We start from the raw sequence: 22,700 nt of genomic DNA, 5'->3' as shown, positions 1-22,700 counted from the left end.
GTGCAAAAACCCCTTTCACATTTTGGCTGTTTTTAGATTAAACAGCAATAAATCTCAGCTATTTAAATATCAATTCTAAAATACTTTGATCTTCTATTCTCTGTATAACTCTGTATATAGATAATCAGTCAAACAATAGAGGTGTAGGAGACATTTGCGAGAACTACTGCGTGTTTCATACATGAGCAAATCAAAATCTAACGGGCTTCAACCAAGTAATGAAATTTGATGGACCAAACATTTAAAACCTTGTAGGCACAAAGTCTTCCATCTTTTGTGTTAACATCAAACAGGTACACATGGAAATGAAATGGAGCAGTATTGAACTGAACCTGTAACAAAAATGCAAATAAAAAAAAGTCTTTTACTTTTGAGTCCCTAATGAAATTCCAGTTATATCATTATATCCACAGTCCAGTCCACACAAAAATCTCGAAGGCTGATCCGTCACGAGCCACTGACAAGGCAGCAATATTTCTTCCTCTTGTGCCCGTTGTGTCGCTGGCTGAAGTAACAGTCAGCCCAAATTACTTCGGTCCTTTTTTCAAGTTGTTCATATAGTCTTTCACCGTCCTTTCAATGTTGGGCACCTGATAGTTCTGTGCGGCGTACATGCCAGTGATTGTTCCCAGCAGTACTCCCAGGATGGCAGAGGAGCGGAGCTTGGCCACCACATAGCCGGCCAGGAAGCCCTTCAGAAACGGAGATCCCAACACTGAGCCTCCCTACAAGAGCAAAATAACAACAGCAGCAGGATTTTCAGCACGGTGCTGGCACAGAAAACGGTCGTACAGATGAGTGAATAAAATCAAACACACTTACAGTACAAGTTAGGGAACATATTTATCATGGTAAGACATTACATTATCAACAATATAACCACACAAAAGAGGCTAATTATAAAGAGGATACTAAAAGCCAAGTGGTTCTCAACTAGTTGGACTATGTTATCGGATTCATCATGATATAATTTTTTTTTTTTTTTTTTTTTTTTTACAAAAGGAATCATAGTTCAACAATGTTTTCATTTTTAAATCTAAAATCACCATCTAATCAAAAATTATTATTCAATAATGGCAGAGATATCTTTCTAATACATTTCTCTTGTGCTACTCGTGAAAGAAAAATGGTTACGTCAAATTATACTGACATAAACTGACTCATGACCTTAATCACAAATCGGACAGATTCTGGAGGATCTGGGAACCATCGCACTCCTTCTTAAAGAAACTATAACTCATCATCCATCCCTGGAAGTTGAGGGCTGACTGCCCTTTCATTTATTTCATATGTGCTACTCATTTACCGGTCTCTTGTCGTCTTTTGACATATTAATTTTTTTATGTATATGTGTGTATATATATATATATACACATATACACATATATATATATATATGTTGCAGCGCTTACAGTTTGGGGAGGGTTTGTTTGTTTGTTTGTTTTTCTATTGTATAAGATGAAAAACCAATAAAAAGAGTAAAAAAAAAATTATACTGACATACAAGTCATGAGGTGGCCTCCATATATTCTCTATCTTGTAAGGAGTCCTTGGCTGAGAGAAAAAAATAATGAGCCTCTATATAAGACAGTCCTGAGACAAAACTAAACAAAAGGCAAACAAAGGGTTGAAGAAATTTCAATTTGTGTTCACTGAGATATGAAATCTTTGCTTTTTTTCTATTTTCCTTGGCCTTCAGTGGTAAAAAAAAAAAAAAACTGCATTCTAATTTCAATAAGATAAAAGATGAATAAAATGGTAAATGCATATAAATGTAGCATAAACATTTGCCAGAAACATAAAAGGAAACTGAGTCTGCGCCTGTTAAAACGAAAATGCAGCTAAAAAACAACTTTAACTCATTCTCCTCATAAGGTAAGGCATCAGAGACAGATTATAATAACTCACCTGAGGGATCCCAACAGAAACCTCGCTCTCTATTCGCCTCTGGATTTCCTCCAACTGATTTTTGAGCTGCGTCAGATCTTTCAACTGTTTCAGAGGGTCCTGAGATAAAAGGAACGAACCACATTTGAATTAGGAAACAGTGTGACGAGTCCAGCGTCGCTGGAACCGAGGACATCTAACGTTGGCCTGAAGTTACCGTTAATGTTACTGACAGAATATCCCATGATGCAGAGCGTCTTTAACAAAACAGCCAGCGTTAGATTTCTCAAAGTTTGCTGGTTAGCGAACAGCAACCTAAGTTAACTTAGCCAGCTCAAGGATATATCAGTTCAGCGGCAAACAAAGCGCCGTTAACTTCATTTTACAGCCAACTGAAAGCTGAAAGCAGACGTGTTTTCGTCCTTCTCCAGCAGTCACTGTCATCTGACGAAACACGTGAAATTAATACATTTAAATCCAGAGCACAGGAACTCACTCACCTTGTCATCCGCCATTTTTGCTCAGTAGGGTGATCAGTGTTCGGCTCATAAGCCTGAGCTTTTTTTTTTTTTTTTTTTTGAACTTCAGCTCGATTAGTTTGGTCTTGGTGTGCCAAAACAAGATGTAAAGAAACGTAGTTTTGTCTACGAAATAAGCAAGAGTACCATTCACCTTTATTGTAAAACAGCATCGTCGTCACTAATAAAATAATGTACTCATGAGATGTCAAGTGTCAGCACCGATTTCAATTGTATCAAGGATAACTTTGAGCAGATTTCCCTCCCCATTTTTTCATAACATCTTATAAATCCATGGACATTTGGTAGATCAGCTGTATTTCAATTACTCTGTAGACAATACACTACTAAGGACGTTATCCCTGAACCTATATATTTCCCCTTATCTTACTAATGTGGCATTCATTCGCTCTATTGACACTCACTGTGATTAAATTTTTAGAAAAAAAAAGTGTTATTCATAGTCTCAACGAATATTGATAAAGTTGTTTGTACTTTGCAAGGGATTATCCAAATAACTTAACATTTTCTTAGTAATATTCTAGAGTAGAATTTTTGTTGTCTCACAAACACCTCATTACCATTTAGAAAAATAGAAGTTCTATAAACTTACTCAACAGTCTGGGGAAAAAATAAAAAAATTTAATTAAAAATTTAAAAAGTAGAAATTTATTGAAGTAAAATCTAATTTTCAATGTTTTCAAGACAGAAAGGGGGATATACTATATATGAAGACAATAACTTCAGCCACATGAGCAATGATCCTTCCTGTCATGTATTACTCTTGTGTAGTAAACTGCGCCTGTGTGTGGCCACAATCTGCACTCTACAAGACGCACACGTTACTTTCACGTGTTAAAAACGTCTGCCGTGATTGGCTAGTGCTTGTTTATTCAGCCATTTCATTGGTTAAAGACCATAGCAACAAACCGCCATGTTTTCTACAAGTCGACGAGGAACGAAGCTACTTTACAGACATTTATGTGTCGCAAATCCTCGATTAAATATGAAGCATATACAAATTTCAGCATTACTCACCGTCGGCAGAGTGGCCGACTTTTTCGGCGACTTGTAAAGGTGGTTCAGAGCAGACCGTATAGCCTCGGGCCGTCGTAGGTAAGGCTTCAACAAGAAGGGTTTTCATTGGATAACCGACGGACTGTGCAGGCAGTATAAACACACGCCATTAAACCTACCTTTAGAGCATGCAAGGAGCAGTGTTTTTAACATGCCAGCGCCTTATTAGTCTCCCTAATATGCATGACAAGTTTATATGGTATTTTACTTTGACTGAGACCCTGTAGAGTCTGCATGAAGTGCGAGCCCGTTGTCACACTGTCCTACTTTCTGTTTCTTTTATTAGACACAGTATCTGTATGAGCCTCTCATCAGCTGAGATACTCACTGAGCTATAATAAACTTCAGAAAGAAGAGTGGCGCTGCATAGTCATGATCTACCGCAGAAACATTACATACTCTACAAACTAAGGTGTGAAAAGCACAGTCTTACACGTTACAATGTGCATTTTTTAGCGAAAAACTATACAAATTACGTTTTTAATTTCAAAATAGAATAACAGGACAAACCTTGTGTGGTCTTCAGGCACAAAACAAGTATTAATTTAATTAATAATTAATAACAACAATAATAATACAATTAATAAACATCAAACAAAAAGAGTAAATAAATGTATAAATAAAAGTAATGGTAATAACTTAAATTATCTTTCCTGTAATAAAGGCTACCTTCATAAACAACAAACTAATCTCATGCTGTTTTTTTAAGTTTGGCCTAGACTTTTGGAAATCATCATGGAGAAAGAGGAGGTGTTTGAAGTTGTCAAAGTGACAGAGGAGGTGGAGAGCTGCTACAACCAAATGGAGGTGACAACCCCAAAAAAGAGGAAGAGCAAAGCTCAAGAAGACAGTGTGGAGAAGCCTAAGAAGCCGAGGTAATGTACATAGTCCAAAGCAGGGCGGATATACATCCTTAAAAAGTTTTAAAATGTCTTAAATTTACATTTATTAATAGAAGCCCAAGTATCAAATAGTTTTCAATTTGATGATGTTTTAAATATTCATGTATTTAATATATTGGGTATATTTTCACATTTGATGTTTAGTTTTATTGAAAAACTGGCCTTAAATTTAATTAAACTGTGGTAATAAAAAGTCTTACTAAGTCTTAAAAATAACTCACTGATACACATAAACACTCTGACTAAGCACCACTCTGTTTTTGAAAGGGATTGAGCCTCTAAAAACTGATTATACTTGCTGAATCTGTCTGTTTCAGATCTGCCTACCTGCTGTACTACTTTGATGTCCACCAGATTATGCAACAGGAAATCCCTAATCTGCCACAGTCTGAGATCAACAAGCGTATCAGTGAGAGCTGGAAAAGGCTCAGCGTGGCCGAGAAAGCCTACTATCTGGAGAAGGCCAAGTCTGAGAAGGAGGGCGTTGACATAGTAAGCTACATTCATCCAAGTGTTTTTTTTTTTTATATATATATATAAGCAAACCAGTACATCTGATCATCTATGGAGCCGTTTATTTCACTGACCCTCATATAAATAATATCAGAATAAATTGGTCTGTTCTGAAGGAAATTTGAAAATGTGCAAAATGCTCATTTCACATTTTTCCACAGTCAGAATATCTATACTGATTGTGTGCACAGATTTAAATAATTTTATAGGCTAGGGCTATAAAACTATAGTGATAAATTGTCAATAGATATTTCATCAACAAAATGTTCAATAAAAGGTTTAATAGTTTCCCTTCAATGAATTAAACGGATATTGCCATGAAAGCACATAACAAACATGCTGTGGCTCATATCCAGCCAGTCATGTCCCCTGATAATGGAACGTGGTGTGAATGACACACAAACCGACAATTATTTAACTTGTTGTTGGCGTTAATTTTGTTGTTCAGTTGCACCATTGACATGTGACACAACAACAGAAACAGCATGAGAAAGTTAGTGCAGATAATGAGGAAATCGTTAATAAAAATGAACAGGTTACCTTGCCAGTATAGCCATTTTGGAGGGATTTTTTTTAAACTCTATCACCTGTGTGCCTTGATAAAGCCGTTACATTTTAAGTGAGGCAGTTAAATTCAGAATAAAGTGGTTGAGTTCAACACTTTTTCTCCTGCTCTTTATTAAAAATAGCTCATTAAAAATATCAATAATTATCGATATTGACTAAAATGAAACCTTTTATTATTAATTTTTTCAGCTACATCACCCAGCCCTTTGATATTTACTAGTTTCCTGGAGAATCTCAACTCAGCCGTCACAAGTAACTGTAAAGGATCAGTGATCACACAAATGCTCAAAAAGTACAAAATTAGTTTCAGAAGAGTTTGTGATAAGGTGAATAAAGTCAGAATTTACATGATTTTTTTTCCTGTTTAATAATTTTTAATAAATACAGGGGTGGTACTGTATATTCTGAAAAAAACTGTGGTGTCTGTAGAACCCGCAGCAGTAAATTAATGACAGTATTGAGCAGTCAACCCAAGCCAATCTTTTTAAAAGCTTTGCCCATGATGGAGTGCTTGATTGTAGGCATAAGCTGTCAAGTATATCAGAGTCCTTCTTTATGATTACTCGCTGGAGAGCGCTCCTGAAGGCAACTGGATTGATTTAATTTGTAATGAACACATTTGGCTCAACATAACTACAGATAAAGTCAGGATGAAGTGACCCATTAGCATCAAAATTAAAGCAGTGGGCTTAGTATAATGTAATAATGACTGTTTGGATAGCCACAAACAATTTTCTTGATTGTGCTTTTCCCTCAGTCGTCTCTCAGCCCATCTAAAGACCTGCCAGGCTTCCGCAAAATCCTCCCCAGAGCCAGTTATTTTCTCTTGTCCAAAGACTGCCCCCCAAACCACCAGCCGGGCAGCTCTCAGCCGGAGCTGAGCGTGGATCCTCTGGACCCCCCGGTGGACGGAGGCCTGCCCTCTGTCTCTCTCACCCAAGAGCCCCATTTCAGTTCTCTTGGGTTGGCTGGTGAGGTGGAACTTGCTGCACAGCCCGTCATTGTTGATGACATAGCAGAGGAAACAGCAGTAACATCTCATCTCATAAACCCCCGAGGAGTCCCACCCTCCTCTTCCTCCTCTGCCTCCTCTGCCTCATCCAAAACCCCAGCCTCCACAGACGCCCACGTCTCACAAGGCTCTGCCAACCTTACAACAAATGGGATCACATTTAAAGGAAATGAGACAAGAGCTGCTGCTTGTGGTTACGGTGGGGCAACAGTGCAGCCACTTCAGGGGGAAACTACGCAGGTGGTTGCCATCATACCCACCCAGGTGAGATTTAAAGATCCTTCCACCACACAGCAGGATGAGCTTCATTTGTTTTATGTTACGTTTTTTTTCAGTCGCTAACAAGCACCGTTCAATACTGAAATCACTTTTTCAAAACTGTCTACATTACCAACATGTATCTTGGCCATTAAATGGAAGAAGTTTGTGGAAAGCAAAACCATACAAATGAATGTTTTTCTAGATCTTGGTTTGGAGGAATTGTTTAACTGGAGAAGTTTTGATACTACTTGGCACAGGGTTATTTCAATCAGTACCTTAAAAGTATTGAGTACCAATACCCAGCTCTACTTAGAAAGCACTGTCACTTATAACACACTGACCTAAAAAAACACCAACAACAGGCAGCATTATATAAATGTTGAAATTTTATCTTTAAAGTTTTAATTATATTTAACATAAATCAGTATTTCACTACTTAATAAGAATAACACCTTGTCAGTTTGACTCTACTGAAGTATTTGTAACAAGGATGATTCAGAAATGCAGCAATTTGCTTCTACATCCTTTACTTTTTTCTGTATCTTTGCAAAAAGTAGTTTACAAGTGAAAAATAAAAAGTTGAAACAAGCAAATTCCTGAAATTCCAGGGCTTGATAATAATTACCAAAAAAAACATTAACATGTATAGTATAATCACTCATACTAGACGATACTGTGTACCGTCTTCTTGAGACTGAAAACAAGACACATGAGTAGGCTTTCAGCCAGTCTATAGTTTAACATGGCCATGCAGAAATGCACAAAGTTAGGTATCATTTTAGAGTTTTCAAAACTGGGTGGCAGCATTTGAAAAATGTGCTGCAGATATCCAGTGCCTTGCAGCTGGTGAAGTATAAATGCCAGATGAGTTCAAGAATTTTGAAAAATGGTTGATTGAATACATTTTGTGTAAAAGCACTGAAAAGTGATTTGCAGTTTGGTCCACACAGACTTTTGCTACACTGACTGTGACGGGTTTTGACTTTGTTCAGTTTTAACCAGTGCATGTTGGCAATCGGAAAAAAAACTGTATTAACAATTATAAGGGCTTGACAGGTAAAAATGTTTCTCGTTATTTTAATCACAAAACAGTGTATATACTAATGCATTGATTGATCTCTCACGTCAGAACCTGCTGGAGCCCAAGTCTTTGGCAGGTGTCAGCTCAATGGGCCCAGTTATGATGGTCTCTGTAGGAGCCAGCATAGAACCAAGTGCCAAACCTTCATATAAAATGGTGAGCAGCCACATTATTCATCCACCTAATAAATGTCAATACTGAAATTGGCAAGCATAGAGTCTGCACACAGAAAAACACAATCAGGAATATCTTCAAGTCTGATGATTGGAGGGCGGTAATACCATTTAAGAGGCACAAACCTACATGTTTTCCTAATTTTTGCAGTCTGTGAAGACATACACAAGGAGGGGTCGAGGGAGGTGTCTAAATCCTGGATGTTCATTTGTTTATGTCACCCGCCACAAGCCACCAACGTGCCCTGAATGTGGGAGCCACTTGGGTGGAAAATGGATACCTGCTGTAAGTGTCATATAATATCAGGGATGTTCAGTCTTATGCGAACATCCAGGCGTAGTCCAGTGATTCAGCCTCCAGTTATGGCCTGCAGTTCAAGTCAATTAACTTTGCTTGCATTTAACTATTAGGCGAAGAAGACGCAAGTGAAAGAAGCTGCGTCCAAGCCACAGAAAGCTGAAACCAAGCCTAATGAAAGCTGCCAACTGACACCTCCCTCTGCACTGGAGGGGAATGCTGATGTCAGTAAAACAAACACCGCTGGGAGCAAAAAAGAAGGGCAAGTTCAGCGGTGCTCCAGGAAGCAGCGTGTAGCTCCAGCTGGAAAGCCACCAGAGGGCAGCAACACCAAGGAGCAGGAACAAACAAAGTGAGCATCAGTGAAGTTTTTATGCCACACTATTTCTGTTTATTTGACAAGTTTAACTGTATAAAAGTTAACTGTAGTGTGTGTCCCACTTGACATGCTTTCCCTGTGTCATTGAGTAGACAGTGTAAAGACAGTCTTAAGGCTGCAGTAGTCCAGGGTCAAGACAGAAGCATTGCCACTATTCAAAAGAGGCCTGTGAGACCCATCCTCCCTGCCTACTATTGCACAGGTGAGATAAAACATACAATATTTTGTTGTTAAAATAAGATGTCACCGTCTAGATTTACATTACTGGCTTGTGTTTGTGTTTCTAGGCCGTACTTTGTTCCAGATCTTAACTGTCCCAGCTGACAAAGGAAAATTTCAAAGTGTAAACAACAATAAATCATCCACAGGTACTGTGCCTCATTTGATTTTATTTCTAATTATACTTAAATAAATGTAATCTTTTAATTCTTAGTTTGTGTACAGTTTTATTGTATGTCCAATCAGTGCTTCTCGTTGACACAGATTACTTTTATAATACAGAGAAGAAGTGATATGTCTGTTTAAGGTACTTTGTGAGGTTTCACTCTCCCCTAATGTGGTTGTTTTCTAACCACAGTGGCTCGAGAGAGTTTCTCAGGTCTCAAACCCAACACTTTAAAGCAGCTCGGCCAGACAGTCCCCACAACCGCCGCCAAGCAGGTTAACACACAAACACTAACACTTAGGCTGGGCTGCACCCACAAGGATGACTTTAAAACAAGCTGTCTCTGTTTTTCCTTACTGTGCTGTTGTTTGTTTTTTTATTATCATCCATTATTCGGCCACAATGCTCAATTGATTTGGCCAGCAAATTTTTCTGGGATTTACTATATGGACATTATTTTTTTATTGTGCAACATAGCTTTGCTTAATTTTAAATCTGGATTTACTCATTTTAAAGGGATAGTTCACCCACAAATGAAAATTCTGTCATTATCTGCTCATCCTCATACCAATTGAAGGTCAGGTTTAGTATTTTAGTCCACAAAACACTGCTGGAGTTTCATAGGAAACAGTGTTACAGAATCTCCCAACCATTTTAAGCAAATGGTGATCAGTTTTCGAATTGAAAAAACAACAAAAAAATATAAAATGCCTCAGTACTGTTCAACTGGTGTAATCTAAGTATCCTAAAGCCCTACCATGCGAAGTTGACTTGAAAGACCTCATTTACACCTTGTTTTTAGTCTAAATCTTACACCAGATGAGTAGTATTGAGGCATTTTATGTTTTGTTTTTTTCTGTTTTTTTTTTCCCCTTTGAAAACTAGTCATCAATCACTTACATTGTTTGGGAGATTGTGCAGCGCCGATTTGTTGTGAAAATCCAGCAGTGTTTTGTGGACTGAAAAACTAAACCCGACCTTCAGTTGGCATGACGGTGGGCAGATAATGACTGTATTTTCATTTTTGGATGAACTATCCCTTTAAACCTTGTAAAGCTAAATTTGATTCTAATTAATCTTAGATTAAATGAATCTTTGTTGGTTTAACCCAGGATTATAAAAAATGGAAACAGCAAAGGTGCAGATTTGTTCCATCATTGTCACTGTTCACGTGTCTTTCCGCAGGATTCTTCTGTGCCAGCAGATGGAAGCCAGCCTGTGTCTTCTGTGGCTGACAGGAGAATGAATATCCTGTCAGTCGTGCCTTTCAAACAACAACAGACCGTTTCCAGATTTGTCAGTATACTACTATTCCCGTTTTCTTTTATTATTAGATTACACTCGATAAATCTTTTCAAACGTAAAATTGTTGGCTGAGATCCTTTTCTTCCTTGACTTGTGGGTAAGTCTTGCTCTTCTTTATCCTTGTAGGAACTGGGACTGTCTACAGCACGAGGAAGGGGTCGGTGTAAGAACCCGTCCTGTGACTACATGTATAAGAACAGACACAAACCTGCGGTGTGCCCTAAATGTGGCTGCGAGCTGACCCAGAAGAACGCTAAGGGACTAAAGGTGAAAGCTTACTTCCTCTAGATTGTTTTCAGGTGAAGATACTGTAGGATGAGTTTCCAGCTGTATCTCTCATCTTTTAACTCCCTTTATGAGTCTCAGGCCGACCTCGGTTCCCTGCAGTTTCTTCTTGGCATTCATAAATCTGGACTTCAGACTGATGACAGCAGGTCTTTGATGTCAAGTCATTTGTCCTTGCAGTTTCCTCTCCAAGGCTTTAACAGAGCAGAGCTGGTGTAAATGTTTTTTTTTCTAATAGTTGTAGAACTGTAGTTTTCTGATCTTGACATGAAGATGTGTCTATTGTAGTAACTGCAAGAATTAATGTAACCTTCCAGAAACTCCTATTACAGATACTACAGCTTTCTTCTCTCATCTCTGTTCTTCTGTATAGAAATGAATAATTTTAGTGATTATTAAAATAATCTCACACATAATTTTTATTTTTTCCTTTCTCAGTCTGGGACTCTTCTCGATCCATACCAGGCCCTGAGTCCTGCTCAGAAGGACATCCAGCGGCAAAACACCCTGCAGTTACTGCACCGTTCCCTGCAGATTCCTGAGAGCGAGACCGAGCTCCAGGAAACGCTGACCCTCATCCAGGAGCTCAACAGCCTCCAGATCGTTTTGGTTCAGACTGGCGACCAGGAACACAAAGGCAGCGTAGAGACGGAGACGCTGGTCGAGTCTGGGTGGCCTCAGTTCTATGAATCAGCAGCGACTCACTGTGGCCTGTGTAACTACCCTCTGTTCAAAGGAGGCCAGAGGTGAGGACATAAGGAGTGGAATGACAAAATGAAGAGAAGTTGGTCTAGTGTCCCTGGCTTCTGCTCATTGTTTCTGTGTTTTTACTATGCTGCTCAGCATCATCATGATGTTTTTCACAAGGAAAGAAACAACTTTGTTTTGTATTTAATGCCAAATTTACAAGAAGGCACAGCTGATTAAGAATCCACTGTGGCCTTTTCACTTCATGCCTCTGTATGTGAATAAACATGTTTGCAAAATGTTTTTAATCAGCAGCTTTCTGGGACAAATGGACATGATGATGATATAGTGTAATGTATAACATTTTCCAAATTTACAAGGAGGCCCAAATAGTGAAGAATTTATCATGGATAAGAAAAGATGAGCATTTGATTTTAGCTTTAACGAGTTGGAGGCAGTAATTGTGTTGATAGAGGAGAGGAAACCCACTTTTTGGGGTAGTTTTCTTCACAATTATCTACTAGGATAAATATTTGGATCTCATCTATCAACTTCAGTATTAGCATATGGTTTGAGTAGCCTTTCAATCATAATATTTCAGTGTTGTTCCCCATTTCCATTGTCATTGTCATACAGATCTAACAACAGTGGTCCTGACATTTGGTTATTTTGACTTTATGAAAGGAACTATATCACTCTAATGTAGGATTCCTGACTTCTAACTAAATTCTTCAGTTAGGACAGCTCTTTTAAAGCTATCCCAAGATAAGACAGATGTTTTTGTACCATCAGAAATCCTAAATGTCACCCTAAACCAAGTTAAAATGGGATTTCAGACTTAAAACGTTTGTGTAATGAGGCACCTGTGTGCTCTTATGTGTGTGCTAGTACTATTGCAGGACAAGAGGACTGTTGGCTGCTGACTGAGACACTGATCCAGACAGCGTCTCTCCAGCTCAAAGTGTGTCTCAACGTCCAGTGTCTGGCTCTGCACAGCTTCACTGACCTGCATCCAGGTAAACAGCGCCGCGCACAACAGCCTGTACAAGTGTGGAGCACGATTCACTGTCTTCCATCATGCTGTTAGAGGCCACTGTACTTTTTCTCATACAGAATATCGAAACACAACAGATCAGATTATGGGTGGAATTCATGTCACTCAAAAATACACCAAATTCTCCATTATATCTATAATGTTCAGAGATATGTTCAGTGGACATTGAATGCATTGAATGTGCTTATATTTTTGTGTGAACTGAACGGATCAGTTTACAATTAATGAATGTGAACATAAGCGACATTCACTCCTGAGAGCAGTGATAGTGCTCACATTATCAGCTGAAGAAAACAGAGGTGTGATCGCAGCAGAGAGAGAGAAATAATAATAAAGTGTTAAAGTTTGCTGTAGTGTAAAATGTTCTCAAATTGTTGTGAAATGTTGTTAATAGTACAGATATGAATAATATCGGCACTTAAAATAAAAACATGAATATCATGCACCACGTAGTATGACATCATCATAAAGATTTCAGTATCCCAGGTGAGAGGATATTAGACAAAAAAAACAAAGACGTGGACATAAACTAGTTCATTTTTGGATGTCGAACAGTGAGCTGCAAAACTCAGTTCAAAATTTAATGTGAATTATGAAAGTGAAGTAGCAGATTTGTGTGAAGTGAACTTGGAGCTAGCTCTTTTTAAGTGTGAACACGCAGAACACTGACAGTGTTTAAGATTCCAGTAAATCATACTCGGCCCATTTTTTGTAATATTCATTTGTCACACGTTCTTTAATCCTAACCGCTCTAGAATTTAGATTAAAGCTAGATTTACTATCTCTGCCTGGAGGGGATCATGCGATCGGTTGTGTGTGTTTGATTCTTTGATCCTGTGACCGCAGCTCATCTCTCATACTACCAGACCAATCAAATGGAATTTTTTATGCTCAAGAACATCTCGTGGCTATGATGATTCACAATTTTTGAAACAATGGTACCACTTAACAATAAGATTACTGTTCTTAATGATTTATAAATGTTTATAATTAGGGTGTAAACACTTTTATACATATAGATAAAAGTTATAATAGATACATTGATGTGAGCTCACTTTTTGCAAGATCCAGTTGTAGTACTCAACCCCAATACTTGAGTCAAAGTATAGATACTCCTGGCCAAATATTATTAAAATTAAAATCAGTCAAAATTTTACTTGAGTTAAAGTACTGGAGTACTTGGTTTTAAAAATACGTAAGTATTCAAAAGTACATGTTTTTAAAAATACTTAAGTATTGAAAAGTACAAATTACAAAGTACATTTTCTAATATCAATACATGCTGTATTGTTTTCATGATGCATTTACAGAAGCTTGTAACTCTCTGAAACCATCTAATGATGCACTGACCTGCTTGTAGAACCACTCTGCTACACAAAGTCTATAGAAACACCTATAAAAACTTCAGCATAGAAATACAGTCAAAAACAAAAAGGACAGATATTGGCATTTTCTGATGTAACTGTATTAAAATCACTGCATAAAATTAGATTGAAGCCAACTGTAAGGAGTTCTCCAAGTTAAATAACTGAGATTTCTTTCTGTCTTCAGAGGCAGTATATACATGAATTATGTGATATTTTTCATTACAATAAAAACAATCCAACTTTAAAAGCTACCTGGAATAATTAATAATTATAATAATATCTTGAGATTTAATTTTGTCTTTCTCCTCCCGTCACCACTACCGCTTTTTGTTTGAATGACAGAGGGAGAGTTTGCTTGTGCTTGTTAGTGCGCCTGGATGAAGAATTTCCACTTTGACATCAGTCCCATTTGAGAGGAGCTACTGTGATTGGTTTCTTTCTGTGAGGAACACAGCATGTGACCAACTGCATTTTAGAAAAGAAAAAACAGCAACAGCTGACTTCAAAGCTCAGTCAAAAAGTAACAACAACCTTCATAGAAATGTAGTGGAGTCAAAAGTACAATATTTGTCTTTGAAATGTAGTGAAGTGAAAGTCAGAAGTTTCCAAAAAAATAAAAAATAAATACTCAAGTACAGTACAGATACTCAAAAAATGTACTTAAGTACAGTACTCAAGTAAATGTACTTTGTTACTGTCCACCATTGGTTATACCAGAAAACCTATATATAACCTAAATTGACTTCTGACTCCTCACTCACAACTGGCCAATAGGGGCTGCAAGTCATCAGCAACTGGAGTAACTAGTTACATGCAATTAAATTACAAATTAAAAATTGTACTACATTACAGTTAGTGACAAAAATTATGTAATTAAATTACAATTAAGTAATGAAAATGTTGGTAACTATACAGGGATTATATCTGAATATTCCTTTTGGGTTGCTTAGCTGTTTTCTGAACTTAACTGAGTGCATGTTTTCAAAATGTTTTACATTTTCAATGAACACCAGCCTAATAATTTTAAAGCTGATTAGTTTATTCTGACATTTATCTGCTTAATGTGGCAAATAAATACTTCAGACACAGCATTATGGTGAATCTTGATATAAAGAATGCAAAAACTATCATCATAATTATCAACAATTATCTCCAGTGTTTCAACAGACGCTTTCTGTTGCTTAGTTTAATAAACAGTAAGTAGTTATTGGCTGCAGCTTTCCACACTGTTATTTTTGTGGGCAGAAGACCACAGTCGCACAATATTTTGCTCCGGTATTCATGGTAACAGATTTTTACTGTGGTGTGGCCTGTTGCCAGGTTCCTCTGTGACTTAGGATGCGATTCTTCTTTTGACAGGGTTGTTCAACATTGGGAACAGACTGCTGGTTAGTATCGACCTGTTCCTGAAGATCAGGGCCGGTATCAAACTGGGCCAGTCACCCTGTCATGCAGCCGGGACCATACTAGACCACATCCCCAATCACCCCGGTAAACATCCTAGAATTTTGCAACTGTGTTTAATTTAATTTTGTCTGGCATTTTGAACATTAGCAATCCTGTATCTTCTCTCTTTTGCAACAGTCCACACCCTGAGTCCAGAGGAGTTATCTCAAATTCAGGAGCTTCTCCTGAGCGGCTACTGGGCCTTTGAGTGTCTGACAGTGCGTGATTACAATGATATGATCTGCGGCATCTGTGGTGTTGCTCCCAAACTGGAGATCGCACAGCGTTATGTGAACAACGTTCTGGAGCTAAAGAACGTAGAGGTAAAAACTGGTCCAATGTAGAGCTGTGACAACATGCTTAGAGCTGTTGAGCAGGGACGGTATCATGACATGATGGTCTTTCATATGTAAAACTTATAGGAAAGATGTTAAAGCGTGAGTATAGTGATCGCTCCACACATTTGGTTCTGTCCGCAGTTTACCTGGCCCGAGTTTTCAGTTTCTGATGAGGTGCACGTGGATGACTTCTGGCTGACCATGGAAAGTGAGGCCATCGAGCAAGCGACTTTCCCCACTGACATCCCCATCACACGGGTGGACGCTTCAATCATCGCTCCCTTCATCCCCCCACTGATGAGGAGTTCCACTGTTATCAACACAGAGAAGGACAAGGTCCTGTCACACGCACCGCAGCCCTCAGGTACCTGATTATACCCCCGAATTTAATCTTTTATGAGTTAATCTTGTGACTAGCAAGGGAAAAGCTATACAGACTAACCTAAATTTATTAGGAATTCACCGAAAACTCACTGTGACTAAAAAGTTCACAATCCAATATTTATCGCGATTTTAAAAAAAAAACAAAGAAAAATGACAGCTTGAAAAAAAAAGTTCTTTATTAAGCCACATATTTGGTGTGCACAAGATTTTTTGCGCATATGAATTGTGTTTTTCCCTTTTACTTAAAGGGGTAATATGTAACAATAGCACATCCAAAAATGAGTACTTAAGTCCAAATAAGCTCAGGCAGGCTGCAGGAACACTGCAGGAGCACAAGACGAGCACAATCTGACAATAACAAGCAACAACAAGTCCTAAACCGTAATTTGATCAGCTGTTTACAACTGTCAGTTGTCTGTCATTGTGAAGTTAAGTTTGTTATCCTAAAAAACAAAAGGCCACTGCTCAGAAAATACACATTCAGTGATTGTCAGCTACTGCCTGCCAGCCTCTGTTAACATGTTGCTCAATTTAACTGCTATAAACATCAACTCCTTCTAAAAGATTATCAATGATTTCTTCATACACCTAAACAGACTAACTCATTCGGCAAACATTCGGCATTAATTTGAATTTTACTTGTGAAATGTGTGTGAAACAGGCAAACAGTGACACAAGTTACAGACCGGAATAGAAATTTAAAAGGACACCACGGTTGTTGCGTTATTGTCAGAGAAGTGAGTATTTCAAAACGTTTCCTTAATCTCTGACATATCGTGACCATTTTATGCTTTATTATAGTAAATATATTAAAGATTTCTCTGTTTTCCTTCTTTAATAAAAAAAAAATAGTCAGCCACAATGTGTGAAACATTAGCATTAATTATCTTTGGCAATGAATGCTTGAATGTACAAAAAAAAAAAACAGTATCAGTCAGTTTACAAGATAAAATTAATAAAATAATTAACCATGTAGTATCACAGTAGATGGCATTACAGTCCATCATGATGTTAAGACTTTTTTTTTATTGCAGTATGAAGTGTTTTGTTACTTTACTTGCAGTGGCTTATGGAGACTATTAAAAAACATGTTTTAAGAGAACAGTTTTCATCATCTGTTTTAGGAGATCCATCAGTTTTGGTGCGCCTCATTCATGATGGTCAGCTGAGACTCGACAAGATTGAAGATCACAGTGAGGACGAGCTCAGAACGGTATTGGACCGCTGCGGAGCGAGCGTCACCCCAGACTCCACCAAGGTGTGTGTGTGTATCTGTGTGTAACAGAGACAAGAAGAGAAGAAAGTGTTGCTGCGTGTGCTCATGTTGTTCTTGTTCTTGTAAGTTAATGATTGAAAGTAAACATGTTGACTGTAACATGAAAATACTTGCTTGGTTTTGGGTATTTCTGTTTGGGTAAAAAACACTAATCATGTGACAAGTTCTTGGTATAAAGAACCAGAAATTCCCCCTCTGCTCTCACGCACCCTGGGACTTGTAAATTGTCTTGCTCAAGGGTATTTCAGCAAGTTGGTTTGCTTAAATTGAGTTGAAAGATAGTTTTCTTCTTAATCATTCTTTTTGTTTGTATTCATCTGGTGTACTTGTGTGTGACAGTTTGTTTAATCTCTATGAACAGATATCTGCATATGAATGTAGTCTTGGAGCGAGATTTTGGTATCCTAAGTGTTCTGGTTTGTATTCCAAGTAGTACTGACCAATCACATTTGAGCGGGTTTTCATTGCATGCTGATAAACAGTCTGTGTGGGGAGCAAAAGAGGAGGAACACAATGGCCAACCAGCTGTTTTCTGATCATAATTTAGCCTGTGATCACCTTTTAAAAAAATTGTCTACCTTTATATACAGATATGTTTATAGAGATATTCCAAAATATTGTCCGTCATCCGTTCTCGCATCTCAAGTAACTAATTGGACTATAATATAGATAATGACTGGTGCACTGCAGTAAGGTTATTATAGTGAACGAAAACTAAACTAAAAACTAAAACTATTTGTGAAAAATAGTTAACTTAAAAAAATAAAAAACAGGGAAAAATACTAAACAATATTTTGTATTGGGAATCCCTTTAGTTTTTAAAGCTAGAATTAAAGAGCTGCATTAAAATGTCTAAAAGCACTAGACATGTTGTATATTTTTTTGAGTTGTGTACTTACATTATCCTAGATGTTTCCGACAGAAAATACATAATTTATTCATGGTAAGAGTGTGTTTCCTGCTGGCTGTTGCCACCTAGGTGCTAGTTGCTATGACTTATGGGAAAACATGGGATCCGTCCGGATATATCAGAGAGTGAGTGAGGAAGTTGGTGAAACTTTAATATTACCTTGTCTGTGAATATGACTTCTGCTTGAGTCATGTCAGACGTTTTGATTTTCATGGTATGGTGGTTGTTTAGATGTAAAGAAAAATGCCACGCTACTTCATGACATCATCAAACGTTGTCTTGTTATTGTTTTAGTGTGAGAGACTGAACTTACATATTGTACATTTATCAATTTTGTCAAATTTTGTCAACACAACAAACATAAGGAGACATTAGTGCATATGTTAAATGAAACTGAAATGTTTGCATAACTGTGGGTCAGTTGCCTTCACAAAGTGTTGTGGTTAATCAGACTTTTTAAATCTTTCCAATGAGAAATACCCCAATAAAAAAAAGAAAATGATACTGAAAATTAAAAACTAAACTAAAACTTAACTAATAAAAACTAAACTGAAACACAAAAACCCTCTCTGGCAACTAATTGAAACTAAACTCGACTACACTAATGAAAAATAAAAAACTAAAATAACTCTGTCAGATCATCGTCAGATGAGAGCCGATGGGCTCAGAGATTGGAGTTTAAATAAAAGCCTCTTTTTTTTTCTCCCTCTGTGTTAGAATGAGCTGCTGGCCTCCCTGATCTCCTTGTACACACTTGTTCATAGTGGCCTCTCCACGGCCCCACAGCCCCCTGCACACCTGACCGCTGGCAAGCTGTCAAAGGTCTGCCCCCACAAGGTAAAACCAGCAGCCCTGTCCTTCTTTTAGTCTATTTCAAACAGGTGAATTCACACAAAATTGCATTGTAAAGCTCCAAATGTTGGATGAGCAGTTAAAAGTGAAACCCAAATGTCTCCTGTGTGTTTCTTGAGAGTTTTGAAAGGCTTTTCGGTGTTACTCGTCCATTTCTGTCCTATGACTCTGTCCAGGTTGTGTGTAGCTCGAAGTACTTGGTGAGAGGAGAGACCGCTCGAGACCATGTAGACCTGCTCCTGTCCTCTCGCTATTGGCCTCCAGTCTATGTGAGCGACTGTGCCCGTCAGGTGGCACTCTGTGCTGACATGCAGTACCCAGAACTGGCAACCCAGATGTGGGGCAGGAACCAAGGCTGCTTCTCGGACCCTTTCGAAAAGCCAGAGGTGAGCGATCGAAGTCCTGTTATCACTTAAGGAGCTCACATGTCCGCTGGTTAAAATTTAAATGGATCAAAGGCCCGAGTAGAAAATGTCAACATTGTTCCCTAAAGCCCAAGACGGTGTCCTCAAATGTCTTGTTTTGTCCACAACCCAAAGATATTCAGTTTACCATCAGAGAGAAGTAAAGAAACCAGAAAATATTTACATCTTAGAAGCTGAAATCAGAGAAGAGTGGGGTTTTTTTTATTAAAAAGATGATTCAAACCAATTAATTGCTTAGTTGTCTTATCACTAGCTATTTTGATAATCAATTAATAATTGCAGCTTTACTTCAAAATAAAAGAAGAATTTAATGGGTTTATCAACAGATTAATATAGAAAATCTTTCCCTGGTTTTCTCTGAATTTATAAACGTTAGTCATGGGAAAAATCGTAAAACTTTAGTGGTCGTTCAGAGTTAGAAAAAAAGCAGGATTTAGTCTTATTGTTTTCTGAATTTGTGTTCTTTAGTTTGTGTCGTGTGCTGAGCTACAAGAGCAGCCGTACAGCGCTGACCTGTCGTTGGTAGCAGAGAACCAGCAGGTCCACCCTATCACCAAATCCTCCGGCTGCTGGCTGGTTCATCCTCCCGGAGCAGCCCAGCAGCCTCCCGCTCTTCCTTCAGACCACCACTCAATGCTCCTGTGCCGAGATCTGGAGCCCTACGTCAGCCTGATGTCTGAGCCGCAGAAAGAGGAGGAACAGGAGGGAGCAGAACAGAAAGACGTGGACATGGACAAAGCTGAGAACGGCTCCACTGAGAAATCAGAGGACTGCTCCTCGGCAAGCCGCGCCCTTCAGCAACCTGTGGTGTTCAACAATACGGCTTACTACTACCTGTACAACCGCCTGGTAGATTTCCTCACCAGCCGGGACATTGTGAGCCAGCAGATCAACCAAGTGGTGAAGGCCTGCCAGCCTGGGGAGGTGGTGATCAGGGATGCTCTGTACAGGCTTGGAGTGGCTCAGATCAACACAGAGAAAGAGGAGGATGAAGGAAGTGGAATGGAGGGACAGACACAAGAGAGAGGGACTGAGACATATGAGGTTGTGCTTCCTGAATAAAAATGTCCAGGATGGACAATCAGGAGGGAGACGCATGGACTGACCACAAAGACGGGGGAGCAGATCATACTAGAGATGTAAGAGTGAAACAGCGCTCACCACAGCGAGTGAGGAAGCAGAAGTTTGTGATTTCAGTGTTAAAGAGTACTTTGCTCTGAAGCTCTCTTTACTCTTAAAGGGGTAGTTTGGATTTTTTGAAGGGTGGTTGTATCAGTTAGTTATCCATACTTAGTGTATTACCTACAGGAGATGGCTGTTGGCACACCCCCAGTTTGAGCAGGAGTACTGGTGTAGGATGCAGTGTACTGCCCAGTTAAAATGTCAGTTTAATATTTTGACTGAGCCTTTTACGGTGGGAAATTGCCCTTACATAAGCCAAATATTGCCCTCTTTAAAGTAACCAAACTGGCAAAATCAGTTTTTTTTACCTCACATAACACGACAGTTGTTGGTTTATGGCTGCCTTGCTCGATTAGTTTGTTTCTGTTACAGTGTGACGTCTGTGAATCTGAACAAAGCTTTTAAAACAGAAGTCACACAATAACTAAGCAAGTAAGGCAGCAGTAGATCAGTAACTCCTGTATTCTGCGAGGTATGAAGCCTGGTTGCTTTGGAGAGAGTGATATTTGGCTTACATGACGGCTGCTTCCTGTCAGAAAAGGCTGTGAAAATATTCTAAAGATAGCATACATTGTTGCTTTTTTTGTTTTTTTGGTTGCTAATTGTCATGATCGCCATGCACTGATTATGGATATGTACTTAATACAACCCCACTTCAAAAAATCTGAACTTTCCCTTTAATACGGAGGACCAGCCTGTACGACTACACAAGTATTCAGCTATGCTGTTGTCAGGTTTTACTGATGTGAAGAACGAGGCTGAATGTGTCGTTGAAAGTGTACTGAATTAAGCAGAAATGGACCTTTATGGTAGGTAATGAGAAAAAATGCAGAGTGGTCAGTGTTTACTGTGAAGGTGCTAAAAAAAAAGAAAGAGAATATCAGATTAAAGGTTACAAGGTCATCTTTTAAGCATGTCTAACTACAGTAACAATGAGTATGAGAGTAAATAAAATCAAGATGATGGAGACTGAATTTCAAATGACTAGATGAATGTAACAATGTTTTGTCTTTTACCAACAGTGTGCCAAGAGTTAAAAGCAGTGAAAGTGTGCGTGTGAATTGAACGCTCTCCTGTGACTGAAAGAATGTAAACAGGATTTTAATAACTCACCTACTTAAAGTCTAAATGTGTATATTTAACCAAGAAAGAGTTGTTGTATTTATTTTCCCTTTCTTATGTACAGAGACATGTTTGCTTTACATTTTACAGTTACCTCTCATGTGCCATTTGTTGCCTTTTGGACTGATGTTTGTGTTGGAATAGTGATGATAAAATATGTATCGGTCGATTGTATTGAATCATAATGGTATAATGGTGATGGACCTTGTGGCCTTCACTGTATTTAGTTTTTTCTCTCAGTGGAGATCCATTCGAGGACACATGCGATCACTTGTCTTAATTCTCTTCAAACAATCAGCTGTCAGCCTTAAAGAATAAACTGAAGATATTTAGTAGATTAGCCTGCATGAAGTGCTTTGTTAACGCTGCTCAGTAATGCTTAGTTTGCACAGCACTTCAAATGAACTAACAAGACTTTCATGAAGCTTTGAATCTGTCCAGGCAGTTGTATCGATAATCGGTTCATTTGTTAAGAAGCCACATGTTCAGTAGGGACACCTACTGGTCAAAAGACATCACAGCACCCAAGTATATCATGTAGATAAAGAATATTACAATGGTTGATCAGTTATATCCTGTAAATTAAACTGCTGATGTAACAAATAAATATAAAACCATTAATGATTTTGCAGCTCTGGTCAACTTCAGTGTTTCAAAATCTGAGTCATTAAATGATGCACTTGTATTATCCCATGTGACTATTAGTAGCATTTAAAAAAAATACTTTTGCGTTTCTTTCAACTGGTCTTGACTACAAATAACACTTTCATAACTCAACAGAAGTGGTGGAGAGAAACAGTCTCATGTAAGTTCCTACAAATGTAACGATGATGAGGGTTTGCTTCTTCTCCTTATCTTCATCAAATCTACCCGCCAGAATTACAGTCATTCTCATACCAGTCATGTGGTATGAAAAGAGGCTTCAAACATCATCGATGTCACGGTTAGTTGAGTGAAAAAGCTCCAGATTGTGTAAAGAAGAGGTCAGGCAGTAGATGTTACTGTTACAGTAAA

General features: G+C 38.3%; 2 protein-coding genes across 2 annotated transcripts; one reads left to right on the top strand and one right to left on the bottom strand.

Moving 5' to 3' along the window:
• Positions 1-524: 524 nt before the first annotated feature.
• Positions 525-2,519, bottom strand: LOC146326911 (SLC35A4 upstream open reading frame protein-like). The gene is made up of 3 exons (XM_084719273.1): positions 2,388-2,519; positions 1,909-2,007; positions 525-725 (listed from the first exon to the last, which is right to left on the bottom strand). Exons 1-3 carry the CDS (start codon positions 2,400-2,402, stop codon positions 528-530), a joined length of 312 nt encoding a protein of 103 aa, XP_084575399.1. The 5' UTR covers positions 2,403-2,519; the 3' UTR covers positions 525-527.
• A 1,676-nt stretch (positions 2,520-4,195) lies between these two features.
• hmgxb3 (HMG box domain containing 3) lies at positions 4,196-20,523 on the top strand. The gene is made up of 20 exons (XM_084719274.1): positions 4,196-4,357; positions 4,702-4,876; positions 6,222-6,740; positions 7,867-7,974; positions 8,143-8,277; positions 8,403-8,641; positions 8,761-8,870; positions 8,956-9,036; positions 9,246-9,328; positions 10,239-10,349; positions 10,485-10,625; positions 11,082-11,389; positions 12,219-12,346; positions 15,111-15,242; positions 15,336-15,520; positions 15,677-15,899; positions 17,044-17,177; positions 18,823-18,942; positions 19,134-19,343; positions 19,851-20,523. The coding sequence occupies exons 1-20, from the start codon at positions 4,218-4,220 to the stop codon at positions 20,442-20,444; spliced, it is 3,876 nt and encodes a 1,291-aa protein (XP_084575400.1). The 5' UTR covers positions 4,196-4,217; the 3' UTR covers positions 20,445-20,523.
• Positions 20,524-22,700: the final 2,177 nt, after the last annotated feature.

Source organism: Lutjanus erythropterus, chromosome 5 (genome assembly GCF_056507025.1).
Source record: "Lutjanus erythropterus isolate fLutEry1 chromosome 5, fLutEry1.hap2, whole genome shotgun sequence".
Lineage (NCBI taxonomy): Eukaryota > Metazoa > Chordata > Actinopteri > Lutjaniformes > Lutjanidae > Lutjanus > Lutjanus erythropterus.
The sequence above is the reverse complement of the archived record's forward strand: the minus strand, read 5'-3'. Positions and strand labels throughout refer to the sequence as shown.

Excerpts from the sequence above, each read along its gene's own strand:
- LOC146326911 (XM_084719273.1), bottom strand. Across the intron at positions 726-1,908 it reads TTTCTGTTGGGATCCCTCAG|GGAGGCTCAGTGTTGGGATC; the intron begins GTGAGTTATTAT and ends TTGCTCTTGTAG.
- hmgxb3 (XM_084719274.1), top strand. The coding sequence starts at position 4,218 with ATGGAGAAAGAGGAGGTGTTTGAAGTTGTCAAAGTGACAGAGGAGGTG. Across the intron at positions 8,871-8,955 it reads CCCTGCCTACTATTGCACAG|GCCGTACTTTGTTCCAGATC; the intron begins GTGAGATAAAAC and ends TTGTGTTTCTAG. Across the intron at positions 15,900-17,043 it reads ACACGCACCGCAGCCCTCAG|GAGATCCATCAGTTTTGGTG; the intron begins GTACCTGATTAT and ends CATCTGTTTTAG.